This window comes from Pan paniscus, chromosome 19 (genome assembly GCF_029289425.2).
Source record: "Pan paniscus chromosome 19, NHGRI_mPanPan1-v2.0_pri, whole genome shotgun sequence".
Classification (NCBI taxonomy): Eukaryota; Metazoa; Chordata; class Mammalia; order Primates; family Hominidae; genus Pan; species Pan paniscus.
The window spans coordinates 65,404,739-65,430,130 of record NC_073268.2 but is presented as its reverse complement, the minus strand read 5'-3'; the positions used below and the strand labels follow the sequence as shown (position 1 = coordinate 65,430,130).

Sequence of the window (25,392 nt, the reverse complement as noted above, 5' to 3'; positions counted from 1 at the left end):
GAGCATTCGAATGGAGGCAACAGGGGGCGATAGTCCAGGAACAGAAGGTAGTGGTAGTGGGGACGGGAATTGGTGCACGTGCCCCTTCAAGTGTCCTGGTAGGTGGAGCCCCTCCCCACCAAGGTCTCCCTCCCTCTTTGGCATAAGATGGAGACACACTGGGATACTCAGACAGACAGACATCCAGGGGCAGACATGTGCCCCATACACCTTCTCTCCTGGCTCCTCATCCCTTACTGGAGTCCTGCCACTAAGGAAGCCCCCATGCTCCAATTCAGATGTTCTGATGGTGGGATAATGGGGAGATGCCGACCAGGTAAGGGTTATTTTGGGACATAAAGGTGCATAAAATACAACCATATGTTCCAAAAGAGACTGAGAAGACAGGAAGGGAGGGGACTGCTATGTTTCCTGACTTTTGGGGGTTGGATTCTGTTATCTCAGAGCCCGCTTTCCATTTTGGGGTGACCTGAGTGTGTTTGTCCTGGAGGGGTCTGCATTCTGCTGGCCTGTCTAAGGGGGCCGAAGGGCATGAAACACAGCTATATGGGAAAGGAACGGATGTGGGGGAATGAGGACTACAGCAAGGAGAGTGTGGATAGACAGAAGATGGGAATGGGGATGGGGTAAAGAGGACAGAAGAGGGAGGCTGATGGGGGGTGTTGCAGGACAGGTGGCAGGAGGTAACTCAGCTCATTCCAAATTGTCTCCCTCCCTCTCCCTCAGGCATCTCTGCTATGGGTGTCCAGTGTCCCCTCCCTCCTGTGTTCTTCCTGCCCCTCTGGGTTGCCTCCTGTAACTTCCTCATAGGCGGCGTAGGAGGGCCCATGGGAGAAGCCTCTCAGCGGTGCCCTGTCTGCGTTCCAGGCATGCTGGTGGGGGTAGTACAGAGAGGTTCACTGAGTCAGCTGGGGAGTCTTAGAGCCACTATCACCTTATTCCCTCACAGTCTATCATGCTGGGGAGGTGGAGGAAACCAACATTTCCACAGGCTCAGGAAAGGTGCAGGCGTCCCGGGGGCAGATGCCTGAGGCGACAGGGTGGGAAAGCTGGCCCCAGTTGGGGACCTCTCTCTGAGTCAGTGTGGGCACTCTTCACCCGTGGCCCTGCTCCTCATAGCTGAAGCCTCCATATTCTGGGAGTCAATTGTCAACCTAAAAGGAAGAGGCTGAGGCACAAAATATGGTTGAAAGAGTTTACTTGAGCCCAAGGGGACCGGGCATGGTGGCTCACGCCTGTAATCCCAACACTTTGGGAGGTCGAGGCAGGTGGATCACCTGAGGTCATGACTTCAAGACCAGCTTGGCCAACATGGTGAAATCCCGTCTCCACTAAAAATACAAAAAATTAGCCAGGTGTCGTGGTGCCCGCCTGTAATCCCAGCCACTCGGGAGGCTGAGGCAGGAGGATCCTTTGAACCCAGGAGACGGTGGTTGCAGTGAGCCCAGATCGCGTGATTGCACTCCAGCCTGGGTGACAAGAGCGAGACTCTGTCTCAAAAAACAAAAAACAAACGAAAGACAAAGGGAGGACGGCTGCCAGGAAGACTCAGACCTAAGTAACCTTGGATATGAGCTCCATTAGGGCTTTGTTACAAGCAGGTTTTCAAAGGCAAAAAAGGGGGACAGGGAGTGGGCTGTGGGCTGATACAAAGTTGTTAGGAATTCTCATTGGTTTAAAGGAACCTCTTTGATTAGTGATTGGCTATATACTGTTAAGCTATAGGGGGTGGGTTATAGTGTCCAGTGTGGCATTACCAGGTTAATTCATAGCTACTTATGGCAAGAGCAAGCCAATGCAAGCAGTTAAAGAGGTGAATACATAGCTCAAAGGGGGTAATGGGATGTCACTGTTGTCTCATTTTAATTCCTCTCTGGCCCTGATTTTTTTTTTTTTTTTGGTCACAAGGTTTGGCTTTGTCACCCAGGCGGGAGTGCAGTGGCACGATCTTGGCTCACTGCAGCCTCGAGCTCCTGGGCTCAAGCGATCCTCCTGCCTCAGCTTCCTGAGTAGCTGGGACCACAGGCAGGAGCCAACACACCCGACTAATTTCTGTATATTTTGTAGAGACGGCGTTTTGCCATGTTGCCCAGGCTGGTCTGGAACTCCTGGGCTCAAGCGATCCTCTCTATGGGCCTGATAATTTTAAAAGCCTTGCCCTCCTCAGATAAAAAGTTTTTCTTTTCCTACAAGATAAGGCAGATAGTAAAGGGCACGGGCCTCTCTTTGAGCTGGCCTTCTGTGGGCTCCGGGTCAAGATCTTCGTGGCCAACATCGCAGATAAACGGGGGTGGGGGTTGCAATCATGCCCACAAGCAACAGAGGAAAGAGAGGAGCATCGCCCTCTTCCCCCCACGCCCCGGCCCCCAAGCCTGCTCACTAGCTCTCTCCTCCTCCTTCCACCCGCAAGGAACTCTCCAGCCCACTTCCTGTGATCCTTTCCGGAGCCCTTCAGCCTGGCTGGCTCTCCAGCCATCTCGGAAAGCTTCTCTTTCCTAAACCCTCCACACTCGCAGGTTCAGCTACAGAGGTAACTGCAGGCTCAGGTTCTCCAGGGTGGCCAGCCCACCAGCCCACCGTCCCGGTGCAGCAGTGCCTCTCCAGCGACAGCTCCACCGCGAGCCTGGCGGGCTCCCGACCTTGCTGCCCAGCACGTCGTCTCCAAGCCACGGTCTCACCACCCTCCAGCAGCCTCGGGCGACACCAAGGGGAACAGAGCGCTGGAGCTCCTCGAAGTCCTCCCGACCTTAGCGGGGCTCCGTTCATCCTCCCGGACGTGGCCAGGCCCCGCTCTGGCCCCGCGCCCGCCCCTCCCGCGGGGCTGCCCCTGGCTCTCTCCGGAGACCCGGACTCAGTGAGTGAGCGCAGCGCGGCCATAGGGCTTCCTGCAGCGGGGTCTCAGCACGTCTTCTGGCTGGACTCTGGGGTCTCCTGGCCTGGCTGTGTCTCCTGGTTCTCAGCGCTCGCCTCCCACGCGGGGCGGAGTATGGGAGTGGGCTGCTCCCGCGGAAGAATCCTGGGGAAGTTGAGGCACTGGCTCCCGCTGTTCAGAACACTGCCCGACGTCCCCAGAGCTAGCCACTCCTCCTTCCCACCCACCCGCAGCACTCTCGAGGTCGCAACGGCAGTCACCAGGTCCCGGGGCCTGCGTTCAGCTGCTTGATCCGACTAGGTTTGGCTTCGGACCCGAATGGGTCAGCTCCACGCCCGATGGAGTTTTTCAAGCTGGTGGCTGCACGTGCCCCCGCCGCGGGGCATGGAGCCGTGGGCTGCGCCCAAACTGCCTCACAACCACCGCTGACCCGAAGCCTCTCTCACTCCGTCCACCGTTAGAAACCTGAAGCTGCCCTCTGTGAGAAAGCGTTGGGATTGAATCCAGACTTTTGGGGAACCTTAACAATAAAGAATACAAAATATTGACTAAAAATTGGATTTGAAAGTGACCCTGAGTTGTTGTTGTTGTTGTTGTTTTAGACGGAGTCTCACACTGTCACCCAGTCTAGAGTGCAGTGGCGTGACCTCGGCTCACCGCAACCTTCGCCTTCTGGGTTCAAGCGATTCTCCTGCCTCAGCCTCCCGAGTAGCTGGGACTACAGGCGTGCGCCACCACACTCGGCTAATTTTTTATATTTTTAGTAGAGACGGGGCTTCACCATATTGGCCAGGCTGGTTTTGAACACTTGACCTCATGATCTACCCCCCTCGACCTCCCAAAGTGCTGGGATTACAGGGGAGGCACTGCGCCCAGCTACTCTTCCTTGATTTACGACAACCCTTGGTTATTGTGATTGGGTCGAGATGGGTATGTGTCCCAATTTGGATCAATGAGTTCAGAGACAGTTAATTCGAGACCCACCCAAGAGCCACTTGAATGAGCCATTCTCTCTTCCCCTGGACACTGCGGTGTGAGGATATAAGGTTTGGATCAGTGGCTGCCATTTTAGTGCAGTGAGAGGCAGCTGGGAGTTGCTGGGGAGGCCACTGGATACAGCCTGATGAAGGAGCCAACACCACAAAACTGGAAATGGAGAGACAAGGGGAAAGCCAGGTCCTTGTTATCATCACTTGAGTTCCAGGATCAAGTCTCATCTGAAGCTTTTATCTTGATTTTTCAGTTATTTTTGTTTGTTTGTTTGTTTGAGGCAGGATCTCGCACTGTTGCCCAGGCTGGAAGGAAGTGGCACGATCTCGGCTCACTGCAACCCTCTGCCTCCTGGGTTCAAGCTATTCTCATACTTCAGCCTCTCTAGTAGCTGGGACTACAGGCATGCGCCACCACGCCCAGCTAATTTTTTTTTTTTTTTTTAGATGGAGTCACACTCTGTCACCCAGGCTGGAGTGCAATGGCATGATCTTGGCTCACTGCAACCTCTGCCTCCTGGGTTCAAGTGATTCTGTTGTCTCAGCCTCCTGAGTAGCTGGGATTGCAGGCGCCTGCGATCATGCCCCACTAATTTTTGTATTTTTAGTAGAAATGAAGTTTCACCATGTTGGCCAGGCTGGTCTCAAACTCCTGACCTCAGGTGATCTGCCCGCCTGGGCCTCACAAAGTGCTGGGATTACAGGCACGAGCCACTGAGACCAGCCTGGATTTTTCAGTTCTATAGGTCATTAAATTCCCTTTATCCCTTAAACCAGTTTGAATCTCCTTTCTTTTATTAGCTACAGAGTCCTAACTGATTCAGATAATCCACAATACAATTGTACTCTTAGCTATTCCAGAGAGGCCATTTATCTCACTGGCAGCTCTTCCTCTCCTGTGTGCCTTCCTGTTCAGACTCTGTGGATCATGCAATGAATTCCCAAATGGTAGGATGCAAATCTGAGGTGGGCAGGTCCACCTCAAGTCGGCCTGCTTGTTAAAATATGTAACTTCGCCAAAGTTGCTTCAATTTGGTCCTCATCATGGCTTGCCATTTTATTTAAGACGAGACCAGGCCGGGCGCGGTGGCTCACGCCTGTAATCCCAGCACTTTGGGAGGCCGAGGCGGGTGGATCACTTGAGGTCAGGAGTTCGAGACCAGCCTGACCAATATGATGAAATCCCGTCTCTACTAAAAATACAAAAATTAGTTTGGTGTGGTGGCACATGCCTGCAATCCCAGCTACTTGGGAGGCTGAGGCAGGAGAATCGCTTGAACCCGGGAGGCGGAGTTTGCAGCGAGGTGAGATGGCACCACTGCACTCCAGCCTGGGCAACAAGAGTGAAACTCTGTCTCAAAAAAAAAAAAAAAAAGACTAGATTGGGCATTTAGAATGTCAGAGTGAAAAGCAAGCTGGAATTGCAGTGCTTCATTTTGTGAAATACTAAATACCATCATTATGCTGCTGAAAGAAAAGCTGTTTTAATGATTTTTGATTTTGTCTTTGTGAGAGTAAAATCACGACAGATTGACATGGACAATTCTAAGGAAAAAAAAAATAAAAGAATACCAGAATGAAAATACAGAACGTTGCATGTTGGTTTCATTCTCTCAGAAGAAACTGAGGCACAAAGAGGTCAAGTATTTCAGGTTCACAGAGCTAGCAATTGGCAGAGATAGCATTTGCATCTGACAGTCTCACTCGAGAGTTCTGGATATATTCAAAGTGTTCTGGAAGCAGCATATATGTGATGATCCATGGGGACGAGAAATAAATATTTAAAAATATTCCATATTTTTAATCTTTTTATTTTGAGACGGCGTCTTGCTCTGTTGCCCAGGCTGGCGTGCAGTGGCACGATCTCGGCTCACTGCAACCTTCACCTCCTGGGTTCAAGTGATTCTCCTGCCTCAGCCTCCTGAGTAGCTGGGATTATAGGTGTGTGCCATCACTCCTGGCTAATTTTTCTATTTTTAGAAGAGACGGGGTTTCACCATATTGGTTAGGTTGGTCTTGAACCCCTGACCTCAGGTGATCTGCCCACCTCAGCCTCCCAAAGTGCTGGGATTACAGGCATTAGTCACCACGCCCGGTACCATATTTCTACTCTTATTATGCCCTTTATAAAATATATTATTGTAAATGTTTAAAGCTATTAGTGTAGTAGTACTTATATATGATTCATGGATAACATTTATATGTGTGTATATATATGCATCTACATATCATTATATATGTACGTACACATACACACAGATACATTCACACATACATATATGTGGGTATCACAAAGTATTAGTTAAGTGACTCTAATACTTTGAATGTAATATTCAAAGTATTATTTGCATGTAGATTCTGAAATAATACTTTGAGAATCAGCAGGGTAGGGGCGGGGGTCAGTGGGCAGAGGAGTGGGATTCCCCCAGAATGAAAGGAATTTCTCATAGACTCATAGTTCAGCCTCATAGTTTCACCACCGACTTTGCACTTGACTTCAATTACAAAGTCCCAGGCAGGGCAGAACTCTGGAAGGATCTAGCTTGGGTCAACCTTTTTTTTTTTTTTTTTTGAGATGGATCTCACTCTGTTGCCCAGGCTGGAGTGCAGTGGTGAAATCTCAGCTCACTGCAACCTCTGCCTCTTGGGTTCAAGCGATTCTCCTGCCTCATCCTCCCAAGTAGCTGGGAGGACAGGCGTGTGTCACCATGCCTGGCTAATTTTTGTATTTTTAGTAGAGATGGGATTTCTTTTCTTTTCTTTTTTTTTTTTTTGAGACGCAGTCTTGCTCTGTCGCCCAGGCTGGAGTGCAGTGGCGCGATCTCGGATCACTGCAAGCTCCGCCTCCCAGGTTCATGCCATTCTCCTGCCTCAGCCTCCCGAGTAGCTGGGACTACAGGCGCCTGCCACCACGCTTGGCTAATTTTTTGTATTTTTGATAGAGACGGGGTTTCACCATGTTGGCCAGGATGGTCTCGATCTCCTGACCTCGTGATCCGCCCGCCTCAGCCTCCCAAAGTGCTAGGATTACAGGCATGAGCCACCGCACCTGGCCTAGAGATGGGGTTTCACCATGTTGGTCAGGCTGGTCTCGAACTCCCGACCTCAGGTGATCCGCCCGCCTTGGCCTCCTAAAGTGCTGAGATTACAGGTGTGAGCCACTGCGCGCCCGGCCGTGGGTCAATCATTTTGAGTTTGGGTCACGTGTTCACCACTTTGCAGCCCCCACTGGAACCACAGTGATGAGTTTTCAGGCATCAACCAATAGGAGACAAGCATATGTAGATCAAAATAGTACCATTATTACTGGTAAAGATGTTTGTAAATGTGGCTTTATTTTCTCTGGTCAAATTGGCTTTTTAATAATTCTCCCTTGCTGGGTGCTGTGGCTCCTGCCTGTAATCCCAGCACTTTGGGAGGCCAAGGCGGGTGGATCACCTGAGGTCGGGAGTTCGAGACCAGCCTGACCAACATGGAGAAACCCCATCTGTACTAAAAATACAAAATTAGCCGGACGTGGTGGCGCATGCCTGTAATCCCAGCTACTCGGGAGGCTGAGGCAGGAGAATCACTTGAACCTGGGAGGCGGAGGTTGTGGTGAGCCGAGATCACCCCATTGCACTCCAAACTGGGCAACAGAGTGAAACTCCATATCAAAAAAAAAAAAAAAAAATTCACCCTTGATTGCCTAGTCCTGGGGAGCTTTTACTGTGTGACCAAGAACAGGCAGGAGCACATGCCCGTTCCAGGTGAGCAGGTTGCCAAAAGAGAACCTAGATGAAGCTGAACCACCACACGTCCCTTCATCCCAAACCCACTGTGTTAATTATTTGTCCCATTAATGAAATAGCTGCATTTCTTCTTCTGGGAACATGGTGGGCTCCCTCTTAGAGTGAAGTGCAGGTATGTTACTTGCTTTAGCCAGTTACATGTCATTAGTTGTGACGTGTGTCACCTCCAGCTGGGAGCTTTAAGAGCCTGTGGTTGATTGGCTGCACAAACTCTTTTTCCACTTGATATGGCAACAGTTAGTGGCCCAGGTGGTACCTGCTTCATTATCCTATGTTCTGGAATGAGGACGACATGGAGAGGAGCCCCAAGACAACAAACAGTGACATGGAGCTTGAGCAACGAAGAAATATTTGCTGTTTTAAGCAACTGAGATTTTGCAGTTGCTTGTTACCACAGCATAACCTTGCCTATCCTGACTGCTACATTCACCAGTCAGATAAGGTGCTCCATCTTCTTTGCAGGAGGAAAGAAGAAGTAGGGAGAGAAGTTAGGGGTTTTCTTCTATCTACCTGGAAATATGAATAGGAAATAAATGCTTCCTCCTAATACATATTATTAAGATAAGGATGGAGGAGCACTTCCCAAAAGGAAAAATGGATCAGTCTGGATTATGGTTATAAGCAGCAGAATACAACTTTGGTGATGTTTGTAGAAAATGGTGTTTGCTGACAGGATATTGGATAGTCACCGAGTCTCCAGAAAAGCTGGAGAATCGAGCCTATAAAACAGGCAGGAGTGTGGGAGGTAACACAGTCCACGCTACCACCAAAAACACTCTGCAGAACTGGTCTGTCAAGCATGCACCGTAGATTCACACGACCTTCACCCCCCCCGCCACTGGGTGTCCTGGTCAGCATGACAACAAAGCCCACAGTGACAGGAATGCCCACAACAGATGCTGCTGCTTGTACTGCTGACAGTGCCACTCCTGCCCCTGCTGCTGTCACCACTGTAAAATAGACTCTTCTCTGTCCCTGCTTTGTGTCACTGGCTCCCAAGTTTAAGTCCGGGGACATTGTGTCTGTTCGGTTGATCCTAGGTCATGTAATTAGATCAGTAGTTGGGAAAGTGAACCTTTGGCTTGTTCAATTTCTGCAGCTGGACCAGGGCTGTCTCCAGACTAGGGCTTTTTTTTTTTTTTTTGGACAAAGTCTTGTTCTGTTACCCAGGCTGGAGGGCAGTGGTGCGATCTTGGCTCACTGCAACCTCTGCCTCTTGGGTTCAAGCAATCCTCCTGCCTCAGTCTCTCAAGAAGCTGGGATTACAGGTGTGTGCCATTATGCTCAGCTGATTTTTGTATTTTTGGTAGAGATAGGGTTTTGCTATGTTGGTCAGGGTGGTCTCGAACTCCTGCCTCAAGCAATCCATCTGCCTCAGCCTCCCAAAGTGCTGGGATTACAGGTGTCAGCCACCATGCCTGGCCATGAGGTCTCTTTAGATCTGGTGGCTCTCTGCTGCTTCCAAGTCATGTTTGGGCCATGAGACTATTTTGGGAAGCTGCCCAAGCTCCAGTATGTCTAGATGCTCTGTAATCATCATTCCCTGGTGTTGGCGGCTTCCCTGATGGTGCTGCAAGGAGCAAGTGCATGTCTGTCTCTGTCCTCTCCACTACTCTGGAGCATTCTTCTCATGCTGGGGGCGATCCCCACTCCTCTGACCACTGTCCGCCTACCCTACTCTGCAGATTTTCCAGGATGCTTTGAATATATCCGGCGTGAGACTGGACAGTTCAAATGCTGGCTCTGTGACTTAGAGCAAATGACTTAGCCTTTGTGCCTCAGTTTTTTCTGCTGAAAAACACTGTAATAGGCCGGGCACGGTGGCTCACGCCTGTAATCCCAGCACTTTGGGAGGCCGAGGTGGGCGGATCACGAGGTCAGGAGATCGAGACCATCCTGGCTAACACGGTGAAACCCTATCTCTACTAAAAATACAAAAAATTAGCCGGGCGTGGTGGCGGGCACGTGTAGTCCCAGCTACTCGGGAGGCTGAGGCAGGAGAATGGCGTGAACCCGGGAGGCGGAGCTTGCAGTGAGCCAAGATTGCGCCACTGCACTCCAGCCTGGGCAACAGAGTGAGATTCCGTCTCACAAAACAAAACAAAACAAAACAAAACAAAACAAAACAAAACACTGATAATAACAGTTCTTACCTGTGTTCATTTGGGTTCTCCCAGAAGCAGACCCTGAGACAACGATTTGAGAACAGGTAGTTAACAGGGAGGTAACCCCATGATACAATAGTAAAGGTGTAAGAAACTGAGATAGGGAAGGGAAGAAAGTCAGTAAGGTGGGGTACAAAACCAGTTACTACTATGAGCAACTAGAGATTGATCCCACTGGGGAACTCTGGGTAACAGCATAGAGCAGGGTTGAACAAACTGTGGCCTGGGCCATAAAATAGTTTTATCAGAACAGCTGCTCCTATTCAATTATATATGGTCTGTGACTGATTTCACAGTATAATAGCCAAGTGGAATAGTTGTGATAGAGACTGTATGGCTTGCAAAGCCTAAAGTATTTACTTATTTATTTTTAACTTTTTTTTGTTTTTGAGAGAGTCTTACTCTGACTCCCAGGCTGGAGCGCAGTGATGCGATCTCTGCTCATTGCAACCTCCGCCTCCCGGGTTCAAGCAATTCTCCTGCCTCAGTCTCCTGAGTAGCTGGGATTACAGGCATGAGTCACCACGCCTGGCTGGTTTTTTTTTTTTGTTTGTTTTTGTTTTTTGTATTTTTAGTAGAGACAGGGTTTCACCATGTTGTCCAGGCTGGTCTTGAACTCCTGACTTCGTGATCTACCCACCTCGGCCTCCCAAAGTGCTGATTACAGGCGTGAGCCACTGTGCCCGGCCTATTATCTGGATTTTTTTACAGAAAAAGTTTGTCAGCTCCTGATGTAGGACATGTGTTAGAGATATCCCAACCTAGGAGCAAGGAAGCTAGGAAATTTCTCTGTCGATTCTCCCTGTGTTACTAGTGGATGGCTTCCCTTCAGCTCTCTTCTCCTCCTTCCATCTTTCAGTCTCCGTCTTCTAGGCTTTTGCTTGTGCAACATCAAGGCCGATGACAGTTACATTTACTTTTGTGGCTATAATTAAGTCTTCCTTGCTTTGTCCATCTGTTGATTCTAAGAGTTGAAAGGCAATGAACAGTGTTTACCTTATACATTGTGACTATATAAATATCTTTTGTTGCAGAGCTAGTAATCACTTAGATTACATTTCCTTTCTTGAACTATTTGTAATTACCTTCTGAAAAACAATGTTTGATACATTCACAAGATGTTATGAAATCTATGTTAGCTGTAAATGATTATAATATAATAAATACCTGGCCAGGCACAGTGGCTTGTGCCTGTAATCCCAGCACGAGCTGTAATCCTAGGCCAAGGCAGGAAGATCTCTTGAGCCCAGGTGCACCACCACACCTGTAGTCCCAGCTACTTGGGAGGCTGAAGTGGGAGGATTGCTTGAGCTCAGGAGTTCAGCTATGATGGTGTCACTGCACTCCAGCCTAGGTGACAGAGCGAGATTTGTCTCAAAAAAAAAAAAAAGAATATGCCTGCACCTATCACCCAACCCAGGAACTAGACTCTTATTAATAATGCATATGTGCTTGTGTAACATTCCACATCTCACTCCTCTGCCTTCTTGAGAAGTAACCATCATATGATATTTCATGTTTACTGTGCCACTGCTTTTTAAAAACTACTATGCAGTCATAAGCTTACATAAGCTTAAACAATGCATTGGTTGTTGAGCTTGGTTATAGGCTCTATAAAAATGGCATCATATGTACTGTGTAGTCTTCTGGGGGTTACATTTTTCAGGAAACATTCTATTTCCAAGATTCTTCTGTGTTGTGTGTTGCTGCGAGAAATGCTTATTATTAAAAACCCTTAGAAACTCCAGGAAAAAGCTGGGTGCAGTGGCTCATGCCTGTAATCCCAGCACTTTGGGAGGCCGAGGCGGGTGAATCATGAGGTCAGGAGTTTGAGACCCACCTGGTCAACGTGGTGAAAGCCTGTCTCTACTAAAAATACAAAAAATTAGCTGGGCGTGGTGGCGGGCACCTGTAATCCCAGCTACTTGGGAGGCTGAGGCAGGACAATTGCTTGAACCGGTGGGGGCACAGGTTGCAGTGAGCCGAGATCACACCACTGCACTCCAGCCTGGGGGACAGAGTGAGACTCCATCTCAAAAAAAAAAAAAAAAAGAAACTCCAGGAAAAACTTAAAAACTAAAGAGGATTCGAGGGAGGAAGCCCAATCCTGACGACACTGGCTCTGTGTAAATGACATTCCCAGCAGGCCCACCACCCCCTCTCCCAGTGTTCTCCCCTCCTTCTCCCATCTTCAAGATTCTGTCTTCTGGCTGGGTGTGGTGGCTCATGCCTGTAATCCCAGCACTTTGGGAGGCCGAGGCGGGCAGATCACGAGGTCAGGAGATCGAGACCATCCTAGCTAACACGGTGAAACCCCATCTCTACTAAAAATACAAAAAATTAGCCAGGCGTGGTGGCGGGCACCTGTAGTCCCAGCTACTCGGGAGGCTGAGGCAGGAGAATGGCATGAACCCGGGAGGCGGAGCTTGCACCACTGCACTCCAGCCTGGATGACAGAGTGAGACCCTGTCTCAAAAAAAAAAAAAAAAAGATTCTGTCTTCTGACCCAGTGCCCCAACTGTAGCTGCTTGTTCTAAGGATGACACTCGTCCCTGGCAGGGCCAGGGAATGCTTGGACTTGGGACTGAGAGGTCTCCCCTCCAGCAGCTGGAGGTGTCTGATTCACAGCTTGGAGTGTGAGGGCCACGTTTCCCACCATGTGGACCAGAGCAGAGGAAGAGGCTGGTCTGCAGAGACAGAGGAAGATGCCCAGGGAGGGGCAGAGACCACAGCCAGAGGAAGCGCCCTCACAGGCTTTGAATTTCAACTTTCAACCATTCCTGAGGTCCCACTGCACAGGTGACATCAGGATTCATAGTTCACTCTCCTTTTGCTTACAAGGAGAGTTAATCTGGAGAGTTAATCTGTTCCATGATTTGCAGATGCCACTGACTGGCAAGGATGCTTGCCAGGAATTATCTTCTGCATTTTTGCTCTTTCCCTGTTTGCTAGTGAAAGACTGTAAAAACAATTAAAATGATAATTTAACAATATAATTACCAGTTGCTGGGAATTTACTATGAACTAGTGAGTGCTTTTTGATCATTATCTCATTCAGCACTCTTACCAAGTCTATGAGAAAAATATTGTTCCTGTGTTACAGATAAGTAAACTGAGGCATAAGGAAGCTATATGACATCGAGGTTCACAGGGCTATTAAGAGGAAGACCCGACCACATGTGGTGGCACACACCTGTAATCCCAAGACTTTGGTAGGCTGAGACAGGTGGATCACCTGAGGTCAGGAGTTTGAGACCGGCCTGACTGACATGGTGAAATCCTGTCTCTACGAAATACAAAACATTAGCTGGGCGTGGTGGCACATGCCTGTAATCCCAGCTACTTGGGAGGCTGAGGCAGGAGAATTGCTTGAACCCAGGAGGCGGAAGTTGCAGTTAGCTGACCAAGATGGCGCCATTGCACTCTAGCCTGGGCAACAAGAGGGAAATCCCATCTCAAAAAAAAAAAAAAAAAAAAAAAAAAGGCAGGGAAGACCCATTTTTCATACCTTTGCCTGTTGGACCCCAAAGCCTATGTTCTTTTTTTTTAGACAGAGACTCCTTCTGGCCTGAGTGATGAAGGAAGGCTGTCTCAATAAATAAATACATAAATAAATAAAATTACAATAATCTCAGAAGGCATGACACCTCTAGGACCCATTCTCATCCTACATCCTCCTCTTTCTGGTGCTGAGAAAAAAAAGAAAGGAAAAAGAAAAGTCAAAAGAAGAGGGAAGGAACTGGTGGTGATTGACTAGCAGTGAGTAGAGCTGGGAGGGAGGTGAAGGGTTGGGGAAAGCAATGGGAAGCTCGATGACATCTTTGCAAGACATGTCCAAAGAACCATGGAGGGAGGATCTTTTCCTGGGGACAAGCTCCTGCTCCCTCCCCCTGCTCCATCAGTGAGCATTTGGGGTTGGGGTTAGGGCAGAGGAACTAGGAAGAGAAAAGGGGACTGTCCTAGTCCATTTTGTGTTGCTATAACAGAATACCTGAGGGTGAATAATTTATAAAGAAAAAAGGGCTATTTGGCTCACAATTCTGATGGCCAGAAAGCTCAAGATTGGGCATCTGTTGAGGATGTCAGGCTGCTTTCACTTATGGTGGAGGCAAAGGGGAGCTGGCTTGTGCAGAGATCACAAGGTAAGGGAGGAGCTGAAACTGTGCCCCAAACAGTTAAATAAACCAGTGATTAACAGACATTTTCGAGTTTACAGGATGGCAGCTAAGAAACAGCTTGCTGAAATGCTGAAAAATCCCTTTGCTTATAACAGGACTGGCTGAAATCAGTGGGAACCCGTATGGCTGACTGCAATCTGCACAGAACGAGCTTGCTGATGTCACAGCCTGAATTTCCACCTGATGTTTCATACTAACGCCACCAAATTTGCACATGCAACCCATGAAGAACCTTGGAGATAACTGGACATGATTAAGGACTTTCTAGACTTCTCCCTTCTTTCCACCAATCACCCGCTAATCCCAGAATCCTCCCCCTAAACCTTTTCTAATAAAAGTACTGCCTTAAGGCCAGCAAAGGGAGACAGATTTGAGCTGGATTCCCGTATCCTCGTGGGTCAGCTCACAATAAAGCTTTCCTTTTCTCAAAACCTAGTGCCCTAGTATTGGAGTATTGGCTTCTATGCACATCTGGCAGTGAGCACTTTTGCTTGGTAACAGTGCCAGGTTCTTTTTAACAACCAGATATTGTGGGGAGCTAATGGAGTGAGGTCTCAGGGAAGGCGTTAATCCAATCACAAGGCATCTGCCCCCATGACCCAAACACCATCCACTAGGCCCTCTCACCTCCCATCACCACCACACTGGGGAGCAAATTTCAGCATGAGGTTTGGTGAAGACAAATTAACCATATGCAGACCACAGGAGGGCCTCTCACATACCATTGCTCATATGTAAAGGGAGGCAGAAGCTGGAGGGAGGTGTCAGATCCACAGTTCTGAGCTGTGGCCTGAGAAACAGGATTTCCAGAAAGAGTTAGAGCTGGAGCCACAGGCCAGGCAAGGTGGCTCACACCTGTAATCCCAATGCTTTGGGAGGCCAAGTGGGGAGGATCTCATGAGGCCAGGAGTTTTTTTTTTTTGAGGCTGAGTTTCACTCTTGTTGCCCAGGCTGGAGTGCAATGGCGCGATCTCGGCTCACTGCAACCTCCGCCTCCCGGGTTCAAGCAATTCTCCTGCCTCAGCCTCCCGAGTAGCTGGGACTACAGGCATGTGCTACCATGCCCAGCTAATTTTGTATTTTTAGTAGAGATGGGGTTTCTCCATGTTGGTCAGGATGGTCTCGAACTCCCGACCTCAGGTGATCCACCCACCTCGGCCTCCCAAAGTGCGGGGATTACAGGCGTGAGCCACCGTGCCTGGCAGAGGCCAGGAGTTTGAGACCAGGCTGGGTAACATATCAAGACCCCATCTCTACAAACAATTGAAAAATTAGCCAGGCATGCTGGCACAATCCTGTAATCCCAGCTACTCAGGAGGCTGAGGTGGGAGGATCACTTGAACCCAGGAGTTCAAGGTTGCAGTGAGCCTAGGTTGTGCCACTGCATCCCAGCCTGGGCAATAGAGGGAGACCCTGTCTCTCTAAAAAAAAAAAAAAAATTGCTGAAGACTTGGCTCCCCTCCCCCATCTCACTGTGCCCCAGGAAAATTCCGTGGCAGTTAGGGGACCTGGCCTGCTGAATGGGTTGGGGCCTTCTCTTGGATCAAGAGTCTCTGATTTGATCGAGGTCTCTTATTAGACTTCCTCATTCTTTCTCAGACCTCAGGCTGCATGGTGGTAGCTGATGAAAATATCCAAAAGATGAGAAGAGACGATCGAGCCTGGTGAGGGAAGGGGGAGACAGGGGGTGAAGTGGTGCTCAAGATGGATGCAGAGTACTCTGGGAATGAGTTCCCCAGGTCAGAAGGAGAAAGAGACCAACATCAGAGACCTGGAAAGGAAAGGAAGAGTGGGGAGGCAGGATGGGGCACAGGTGAGCTGGGACAAGATGGGAGACTGCTGTCCTCCACCCTCTCCCTCAGTAGTAACAGGTCCTTGGGCCAGCGCCGGAACTCTCCGCTGCCCTTTCAATGGAGAATCACACACAGCTTCCGCTGGATGGCCCAGGTGTTGGCCTCTGAGCTCAGCCTGGTTGCCTTTATCCTACTATTGGTCATGGCCTTCTCCAAGAAATGGCTGGACCTCTCTAGGAGCCGCTTCTACCAGCGCTGGCCTGTGGATGTCAGCAACAGAATCCACACATCAGCCCACGTTATGTCCATGGGGCTCCTGCACTTCTGCAAATCCAGGAGCTGTTCTGACTTAGAGAATGGGAAAGGTGAGCCCCTCCACCCCCCATCCCAGCCCAGGCCGCCAGCCTGTCTTGGCCTCTGTATCTGCACCCTGGATGTATTCTTGTTCCCTCTCTCTGGTCATCTTTACTTTTTGGCCTGCAAGATGGTTCCACTGGCACTGAGACCTCTGATGATCATTTCTTATCCTGTAGCCTGGCTAAATAGATTTGATTGGTGCAATGGAAAATGTCACTGCTTTTGATAAAACCCAGAGCCAAATCTGTGCTTCTAAGAATGCTGTGAGAGAGTTGGGCATGGTGCTGCACACCTGTAGTCTCAGCTATCCAGGAGGCTGAGGTGGGAGGATTGCTTAGGCCCAAGAATTTGTGTCCAGCCTGGGCAATTTAGTGAGACTCCTGTCTCAAAAAAAAAAAAAAAAAAAAAAAATCAGGCTGGGCACTGCGTCTCACGCCTGTAATCCCAGCACTTTGGGAGGCCAAAGCAGGCAGATCACCTGAGGTCGGGAGATCGAGACCATCCTGGCTAACATAGTGAAACCCTGTCTCTACTAAAAATACAAAAAATTAGCCAGGCATGGTGGCACATGCCTGTAATCCCAGCTACTCTGGAGACTGAGACAGGAGAATTGCTTGAACCCGGGAGATGGAGGTTGCGGTGAGCCGAGACCGCACCATTGCACTCCAGCCTGGGCAACAAGAGTAAAACTCTGTCTCAAAAAAAAAAAAAAAAAAAGTTACGAGGGGCATGGACTCAGCACAAGAGAATCATTCATTAATCGCCTAATTTACCAGGGACAAGAGCCGCAGTGAGACGGGGGTTTCCTTAGTCTTGTGTACCCAGAGCTTTGAGAGGACTCCTTGCAATGTCCCCTCTCAGGCCCTGATCGCACACATTCTCCTTTCCTTCTGCCTCAGGCCTTGCTTTTCTGGATCATTTTCCTTTTTCCACATCTGGCTTCTGTGTTCCTTCTTTCCCTGAATTCTTGCAGCTGCTTCATTCCTCATCCTTGTTTTTTTCTGTTTGTTTCGCTGATTTTTTTAGAGACAAGGTCTCACTCTGTCACCCAGGCTGGAGTACAGTGGTGCAATCATAGCTCACTGCAGCCTCGAACTTCCAGGCTCAAGGGATCCTCCTGCTTTAACTTCTGGAGAAGCTCAGACTACAGGCCGTGGCCACCACACCTGGCTCTTATTGTTGTTAGTCTCTGGTTATGCTGTTCCCTCACCCCTCAGGAATTTGGAGTTCTTTCTCTGCTCCTGGGGAAAACCAGAGCTTTTGACCCTTATTTCCATTTTTTCACTCTCCTTAGCATGAAAAAAAATCACACAGCTATTATTTTCTGAAAGTATTATGTCCTTATCATATGAATATGAAAGTATTCATATAATGAATTATGAAAGCATTATGAAAATATTATGTCCTTATTATAATAAATTTGGGGAAACAAAAGCTATCCTTTATTGTACACTTACTCCATTTGTTCAATTTAGTCCTTAGTCAACCCTAAGGGATAGGGATAATTATCCCTATTTTAGAGATGAGAAAATTGGGACTCAGAGAGATTAAGTACCTTGCTCAGGGTCATAGAGCTATTTAGATTGAACCAAATGACATGCTAATATTTGACTGCTTTTCACCTACAAAAGGAGCATTTCACATGGATCAACCTAATAATGGCAGGTTTGGAATTGCAACTCAGGTGTGCCTGGCTCTAAAACTCACATAGGCGCCTTGCTCTACGGAGTTACTCAAAGACAGCCAGGCTTTTTGTTTTTATTTATTTATTTATTTATTTATTTATTTGAGACGGAGTCTTGCTCTGTTGCCCAGGCTGGAATGCAGTTGCGGTCTCAGCTCACTGCAACCTCTGCCTCCCGGGTTCAAGCGATTCTCCTGCCTCAGCCTCCCAAGTAGCTGGGAGGACAGGTGTGCGTCACCATGCCCAGCTAATTTTTGTATTTTTAGTAGAGACGGAGTTTCACCATGTTGGCCAGGCTGGTTTTGAACTCCTGACCTCAGATGATCCGCCTGCCTCGGCCTCCCAAAGTGCTGGGATTACAGGCGTGAGCCACCGCATCCGGCCAAACATCACTGATTTTTAAAATTTATTTAATTAGGATTAGGTGTGTATAAACAGTGAAAATTCAAAGAATACAAAAGATTGTATACTGAAGTGAGTCTGTTATCTCTTAGTATCCAGTCTCCCTCCCTAGTTTCTCCTGTTTCTTTCCAGAGACATTCTATTCAGAGACAAGCATCTATTTTTATTTTTATTTTGAGACAGTGTCTCACTCCGTCACCCAGGATGGACTGCAGTGGTGTGATTGTAGTTTATTGCACTGCAGCCTCAAACTCCTGGGCCCAAGTGATCCTCCCACCTTGAAGCTCCCGAGTAGCTGGCACCACAGATGCCACCATGCCTGGCTACTTTTTTTTTTTTTAATTTGTAGAGACCAGGGTCTCCCTCTGTTGCCCGGGCTGGTCTCCAACTCCTGGGCTCAAGTGATTCTCCTGCCTCCACCTCCCAAAGTGTTGGGATTACTGGTGTGAGCCATTGTGCCCAGTCTATCACCTATCACCATTTTAAATGAACACACAATAACACAATGTATGGGGATAGTATAATTTATTTTATAAATATCTTGTAAATCAAGGAGCTTATTGGACATATTGGACATTTTTTTTTTTTTTGAGACGGAGTCTTGCTCTGTTGCCCAGGTTGGTGTGCAGTGGCATGATCTCGGCTCACTGCAACCCCTGCTTCCTGGGCTCAAGTGATCCTTCCACCTCAGCCTCCCCAGTAGCTGAGACTACAGACAGGTGCCACTACACCTGGCTAATTTTTGTATTTTTAGTAGAGACGGGGTTTTTACCATGTTGCCCAGGCTGGTTTCAAACTCCTGACCTCAAGTGATCCGCCCACCTCAGCCTCTCAAAGTACTGGGATTACAGGCGTGAGCCAGCACACCCAGCCGACATATTAATATCTCTGCAAAGAAGATTCCTGTACCGAGATTTTGCTGCAGATCTCTGATTATTCCTTAACATAAATTCCAAGAAGCATTGTAGGGTCAAAGAATGTAGATTTTCTGGATCTTTTGTACCAGATCATTCACCACAAATGCTGCCCACCAGGAGCGTATGAGAGGACCTCTTTTCTCTACATACTCTCCTATACTAGGTGTTATCAATCTTATTTTGATCTTTGCTAATTTGACAGTTTATATATATGTATGTAGAGATGGGGTTTCACCATGTTGGTCAGGATGGTCTCGATCTCCTGACCTCGTGATATGCCCACCTCAGCCTCTCAAAGTGCTGGGATTACACGTGTGAGCCACCGCACCCAGCCAAGTGTGTGTGTGTGTCTCTCTCTCTCTCTCTCTCTCTCTCTCTCTCTCTCTATATATATATATATATACTTTTTTTTTTTTTTTTTTTGGGACGGAGTCTCACTCTGTCCCCCAGGCTGGGATGCAGTGGTGTGATCTCAGCTCACTGCAACCTCGGCCTCCTGGGATGAAGCGATTCTCTTGTCTCAGCTTCCCAGCAGCTGGGATTACAGGCGCATGCCACCATGCCCAGCTAATTTTTATATTTTTAGTAGCGATGGGGTTTCACCATGTTGGCCAGGCTGGTCTCGAACTCCTGATCTCAAGTGACCTGCCCACCTCGGCCTCCCAAAGTGCTAGGATTACAGGGGTGAGCCACCGCACCCGACCCCAGTTGTATATTTTTAAAGAGACAGGGCCTCCCTATGTTGTCCAGGCTGCTCTCAAACCCTCAGGCTCAAGAGATCCTCCCACCTCAGCTTCCCAAAGTGGTGGGATTACAGGTGTGAGCCACCGTGCTCGGCCTTGATGGTTTTTCACAAATCACATTTAATTAGCAATTCTTTGTGTTGAGCTTTATATGTTTATCAGACATTTGTACTCCTTCTTTGGAGAATTGCAGTTTAAGTCCTCTGTCCATTTTTTCTGTTGAGGTATTCATTTGCATGTGGTTGAGGTTATCAAACAATATCCATATCAAGGATCTCGGATTGTTTAAGAAGTGAAAGCAATATTTCATTTTATTTCAAACGTGCATTTCTCTGATTATTAATGGGTCTGTACATTTTCTTTCTGTCTCTTTTGTTTTTTGTTTTTTGCAGGCGGCGTCTCGCTCTGTTGCCCAGGTTGGAGTACAGTGGCTCACCACAACCTCCGCCTCCCAGGTTCAAGCGATTCTCCTGCCTCAGCCTCCGGAGTAGCTGGGACTACAGGCACGCACCACCATGCCCAGCTAATTTTTGTATTTTTAGTAGAGACGGGGTTTCGCTATGTTGGCCAGGCTGGTCTTGAACTCCTGACCTTGTGATCCCCTGCCTCGGCCTCCCAATGTGCTAGGATTACAGGCATGAGTCACCGCGCCTGGCAGTACATTTTCTTGTATTTGCTCATTTGATTATGTTTCATCTTTTGTAAATCCTTAGTTGATCTTGTTTGTTTGTCATTTTCCCCAGGCAGTTTTAAGCTGTGGACAAATCAGCCCATGTTTAAGGTGGCTAAGTTAAGCTTCAACCTGACCCTGGGGCTGGGCCTCGTCCTCACCATCTGGTTGCACCTGCCCTACCTGCCTGCTGTTCAGAAATTGCCCTTTGTGGGCTTGGTCGGGACCATCTTGAGCTTCTGTGAAGGTGCCTCCTACCTCTGGAAAGGTCCTTTGTTTTCCTAACCCCCATCTTCCTGGGCACTTCTCCCTCTTCTTTGGGGGTGGTATGGGGGTTTTGTGGGTGGTGGGAGAACAGAACCGAGAATCGAGTTACATCATTTCTTGGTCACAGGAGAGGTAGAAATGCAGGGGTTGACTCCTGGAACCTCAGGGCCAGTCACTCTGTGCGTGGTGATGTGGTTTGTGGCTGCAGCCTAGCAGATGAGGAAGAACCTCCTGTGGGACTCTTGTATGACAATGAGACCCTCTGCCTCCTGTCTCCTAGTGACCTTCATCTTCTCCACCCTCATGCTATTCCCCATTAACATCTGGATCTTCGAGTTGGAAAGGAATGTATCCATCCCCATCGGCTGGAGCTATTTCATTGGTTGGCTGGTGCTTATCCTATACTTCACCTGCGGTGAGTGGCCAGAGGGCCCTGGGGGAAGGAAGCGACATGAGTAGGGTAGGGCAGGGAAAGTGTGGAGGGAAGAGGCTGGCAATCCCCAGGGCTAGATTTTTAGGGTCTTATCTTCCCTTTGGTCTCACCCTACTTGTCACTTAACCTCCCAGTCACAACTTTCCTCTCCCCTGTCCCTGTCCTTTCCCAGCGATCCTTTGCTACTTCAACCATAAAAGTTTCTGGAGTCTGATTCTGAGCCACCCCAGTGGTGCCGTGTCCTGCAGCAGCAGTTTTGGCTTAGTAGAAGAATCTCCAAGGGCACAGACGATCACAGACACCCCCATCACCCAGGAGGGAGTCCTGGATCCTGAGCAGAAGGATACACACGTGTAATCTTTTCTGAACTCCTGGCACCAAGTTCTGTCCATTCATCTGACCCCATCTCCTCATCCTCCCCCAGCCCTTGAATAGGTTGGTCCTCATCATTGCAAGGAATGAGAAAGGGAGGATTTTGCACTCCTCTGCTTTCTCCCTGCCTTGATTGAGCTTGAGTGATGTGGAATAAATTGTCCGTCTCTTCTTTCTCATATCTGGCTGTTGTTGAGGCAAGCTAGAGGAGGAGGGAGAGGAAGGGAGAAAGAACAAGTTTGTTTTCCAGTTCTTCCTGCCCAGGAGCCTTTTGGCACCCGTTAGTGCCTAAACCTGCCCAACCTCTACCAGAACATACTTGTACATGGGCAAACGCCTCTGGAGAGCTAAACCTCTTTTTACTTTGTTACCCCTGACCCAACATTTGCTAGTTAGTGGGTGGAGGAGGTAGAGCTGATTAGGAGACAGATATCACTTGCCAACTTGTTGGCTTAAGCATAGTGAAGGATTCAAAAGCCAAATGGCTCAAAGATAAGAGGCAGGTTAAACAAGGAGCACCACAGCACAAGTGGTCAGCCCAGGTGTGTGTCCTGGGCAGCAGTCCCACCCTCTGTGTCCAGCTCCGATGACAGAGCGCATAGAGCCTGTGCCCTGGAAACCACCACTACCACCATCCCCTCAGGCTGCTATAGCTTTCCACCCAAGCCTCCCACACCCTCCACCATGTAACAGCAGGAATAAAACATGGCAACAAAGGAAAGCATTAGGGTTAGGTCCTAAGACCAAAAGGTAAGTTGCATATTTGGGTTTTAAAGTTAGCTTGGGGAATGCTGGCAATGCCCATCAGGCTTTGGACATGTTGCCCAGAGAGGCCAGCCTCCTAGGAGAGCATCCATAGCTGACCTTGGTCATGTCTATCCCTCCAGATGAAACCACAATACATCCTGCTGATTGGTAGAGCCCAGTGGTCTGTTTTGATAGGGCGCTGATTGGTGCGTTTACAATCCCTGAGCTAGACACAAAGGTTCTCCACGTCCCCACCAGAGTAGCTAGATACAGAGTGTTGATTGGTGCATTCACAAACCCTGAGCTAGACACAGGGTGCTGATCGGTGTGTTTACAAACCTTGAGCTAGATACAGAGTGCCAATTGGTGTATTTACAATCCCTTAGCTAGACATAAAGGTTCTCCAAGTCCCCACCAGACTCAGGAGCCCAGCTGGCTTCACCCAGTGGATCCCACACCGGGGCTGCAAGTGGAGCTGCCTGCCAGTCCCGCGCCGTGCGCCCGCACTCCTCAGCCCTTGGGTGGTTGATGGGACTGGGCGCTGTGGAGCAGGGGGTTGGCGCTCATCAGGGAGGCTTGGGTCGCACAGGAGCCCACGGAGTGGGTGGGAGGCTCAGGCATGGCGGGCTGCAGGTCCCGAGCACTGCCCCGCGGGAAGGCAGCTAAGGCCCGGCGAGAAATGGAGCTCAGCGCCGGTGGGCTGGCACTGCTGGGGGACTCAGTACACCCTCCGCAGCCGCTGGCCCGGGTGCTAAGCCCCTCATTGCCCGGGGCCGGCAGGGTCGGCCGGCTGCTCCGAGTGCAGGGCCCGCCAAGCCCACGCCCACCCGGAACTCCAGCTGGCCCGCAAGCGCCGCGCGCAGCTCGGGTTCCCGCTCGCGCCTCTCCCTCCACACCTCCCTGCCAGCTGAGGGAGCGGCCTCCGGCCTCGGCCAGCCCGGAAAGGGGCTCCCACAGTGCAGCGGTGGGCTGAAGGGCTCCTCAAGTGCCGCCAAAGTGGGAGCCCAGGCAGAGGAGGCGCCAAGAGCGAGGAGGGCTGTGAGGACTGCCAGCACGCTGTCACCTCTCACAGGGAGAAATTGTGAGTGGATCAGGTATGTTAAAAATATATGTATTAGGTTGGGCCGCGTGAGGTGGCTCATGCCTGTAATCCCAGCACTTTGGGAAAACGAGGTGGGCGGATCACTTGAGGTCAGGAGTTCGAGACCAGCCTGGCCAACATGGTGAAACTCCGTCTCTACTAAAGATACAAAAATTAGCCGGGTGTGGTGGTGCATGCCTGTAGTCTCAGCTACCTGGGTGGCTGAGGCATGAGAATCGCTTGAACCTGGAAGATGGAGGTTGCAGTGAGCCGTGATTGCGCCACTGCAGATTGAACCATATATGTTGTGTTAGTAGTTAAATGTGGCAATTTTATATGGTTCAACCTAATGTATATGATCGACTTTATTTATTTATTTATTTATTGAGACGGAGTTATGCTCTTGTTGCCCAGGCTAGAGTGCAATGGTACCATCTTGGCTCACCGCAACCTCTGCCTCTCAGGTTCAAGCGATTCTCCTGCCTCAGCCTCCCTAGTAACTGGGATTACAGGCATGCACCACCATGCCGGCTAATTTTGTATTTTTAGCAGAGATGGGGTTTCTCCATGTTGGTCTGGCTAGTCTTGAATCCTGATCTGCCCGCCTCAGGTGATCGGCCCGCCTCAGCCTCCAAAGTGCTGGGATTACAGGTGTGAGCCACCACGCCCAGCTGACTTCTATTTAATATGAGCCCCTTCTGAGATTCTTGTTCTTACCACACCAGATCAGCAATTGTATCATTCCTAACCCAGGAAAGATTCCTAACAAAGCAAAGATTCTGAGCAAGGAACATAATACAAGGGCTTGAAAATTAGGCACAACAGACATTCCACAAATCTCTACTCTGTATCCCACTTTAATCCTCTCCCCAGTAGCTAACAAGGATTTACTGGGGGACTTACTGAACTAGTCATCCTGGAGGAAGGGACACCAAATAAAGGAATGTCATGGTCTCTGCCTTAGGTACAAACACACGTATGTATAATGTAATTAGAGAAACTGACTTAGTGATTTTGTAGGGGTCACAAACTCAAATGCATACAGGGGTTAGGTGGGTAACATAAATAAAGGGGGCCACTCTCACAGTCTGTATATAATTTTTCCCTTTTGATAAAGATCTGGTGTATTAGCTATTTATTGCTGGATAACAAATTACCCCACATTTAGTGGCTTAAAATAATAAATATTTATTATCTCACATCATATCTGAAGGCCAGGAATGTGAAAGCAGCTTAGCTGAATAATTTGTCAAAATTATTTAAAAAATTTTTAAAAACTTTTAAAAATTATTTTATCATATACAACATGATGTTTTGAAATAGGTTTACATTGTGGAATGGCTGAGTTGAACTAATTAATGTATGCATTCCCTCACATACTATTTTTTGTGGTGAGAACACTTAAAACCTACTATCTCAACGTTTTTCAAAATGCAATACATTGTTATTGACTATAGTCACCATGTTGTACAATAGGTCTCTTGAACTCATTCCTCCTAATTAAAATCTTATAGTTTTTTTTTTTTTTTTTTTTTTGAGATGGAGTCTCGCTGTCTCCCAGGCTGGAGTGCAGTGGCGCGATCTCGGCTCACTGCAACCTCACGCCATTCTCCTGCCTCAGCCTCCCGAGTAGCTGGGACTACAGGTGCCCACCACCACGCCTGGCTAATTTTTTTGTGTTTTTAGTAGAGACGGGGTTTCACCGTGTTCACCAGGATAGTCTCGATCTCCTGACCTCGTGATCCACCTGCCTCGGCCTCCCAAAGTGCTGGGATTACAGGTGTGAGCCACCGCGTCCGGCATTTTTTTTTTTTTTTGAGACTGAGTTTCACTCTCATTGCCCAGGCTGGAGTGCAATGGTGAGATCTTAGGTCACTGCAATCTCTGCCTCCCGGGTTCAAGCAATTCTCCTGCCTCAGCCTCCCGAGTAG

The 25,392-nt window shown here is 48.8% G+C and overlaps 1 protein-coding gene and 1 non-coding gene across 3 annotated transcripts; both read left to right on the top strand.

The window, feature by feature from the left end:
* Positions 1 to 5,268: 5,268 nt before the first annotated feature.
* On the top strand, positions 5,269 to 5,406 carry LOC112437646 (small nucleolar RNA SNORA69). The gene has a single exon (XR_003026206.1). It is a non-coding gene; the product is annotated as a small nucleolar RNA SNORA69 (small nucleolar RNA).
* Positions 5,407 to 14,677: 9,271 nt separating this feature from the next.
* Positions 14,678 to 21,861, top strand: ODF4 (outer dense fiber of sperm tails 4). 2 transcript variants are annotated; one of them, XM_003818069.5, is made up of 4 exons: positions 14,678 to 16,153; positions 20,635 to 20,808; positions 21,109 to 21,243; positions 21,434 to 21,861. In XM_003818069.5, exons 1-4 carry the CDS (start codon positions 15,700 to 15,702, stop codon positions 21,616 to 21,618), a joined length of 948 nt encoding a protein of 315 aa, XP_003818117.1. In that variant the 5' UTR covers positions 14,678 to 15,699; the 3' UTR covers positions 21,619 to 21,861. The 2 variants fall into 2 exon arrangements, with proteins under 2 accessions (XP_003818117.1, XP_008969574.1); XM_008971326.4 differs by having other exon boundaries at positions 20,635 to 20,829.
* The last annotated feature ends 3,531 nt before the right edge of the window (positions 21,862 to 25,392 follow it).

Coding starts and splice junctions, on each gene's coding strand:
- ODF4 (XM_008971326.4), top strand. CDS start 15,700: ATGGATGCAGAGTACTCTGGGAATGAGTTCCCCAGGTCAGAAGGAGAA. Junction 16,154..20,634: donor TGACTTAGAGAATGGGAAAG/GTGAGCCCCTCC, acceptor CATTTTCCCCAG/GCAGTTTTAAGCTGTGGACA. Junction 20,830..21,108: donor TGCCTCCTACCTCTGGAAAG/GTCCTTTGTTTT, acceptor CCTGTCTCCTAG/TGACCTTCATCTTCTCCACC.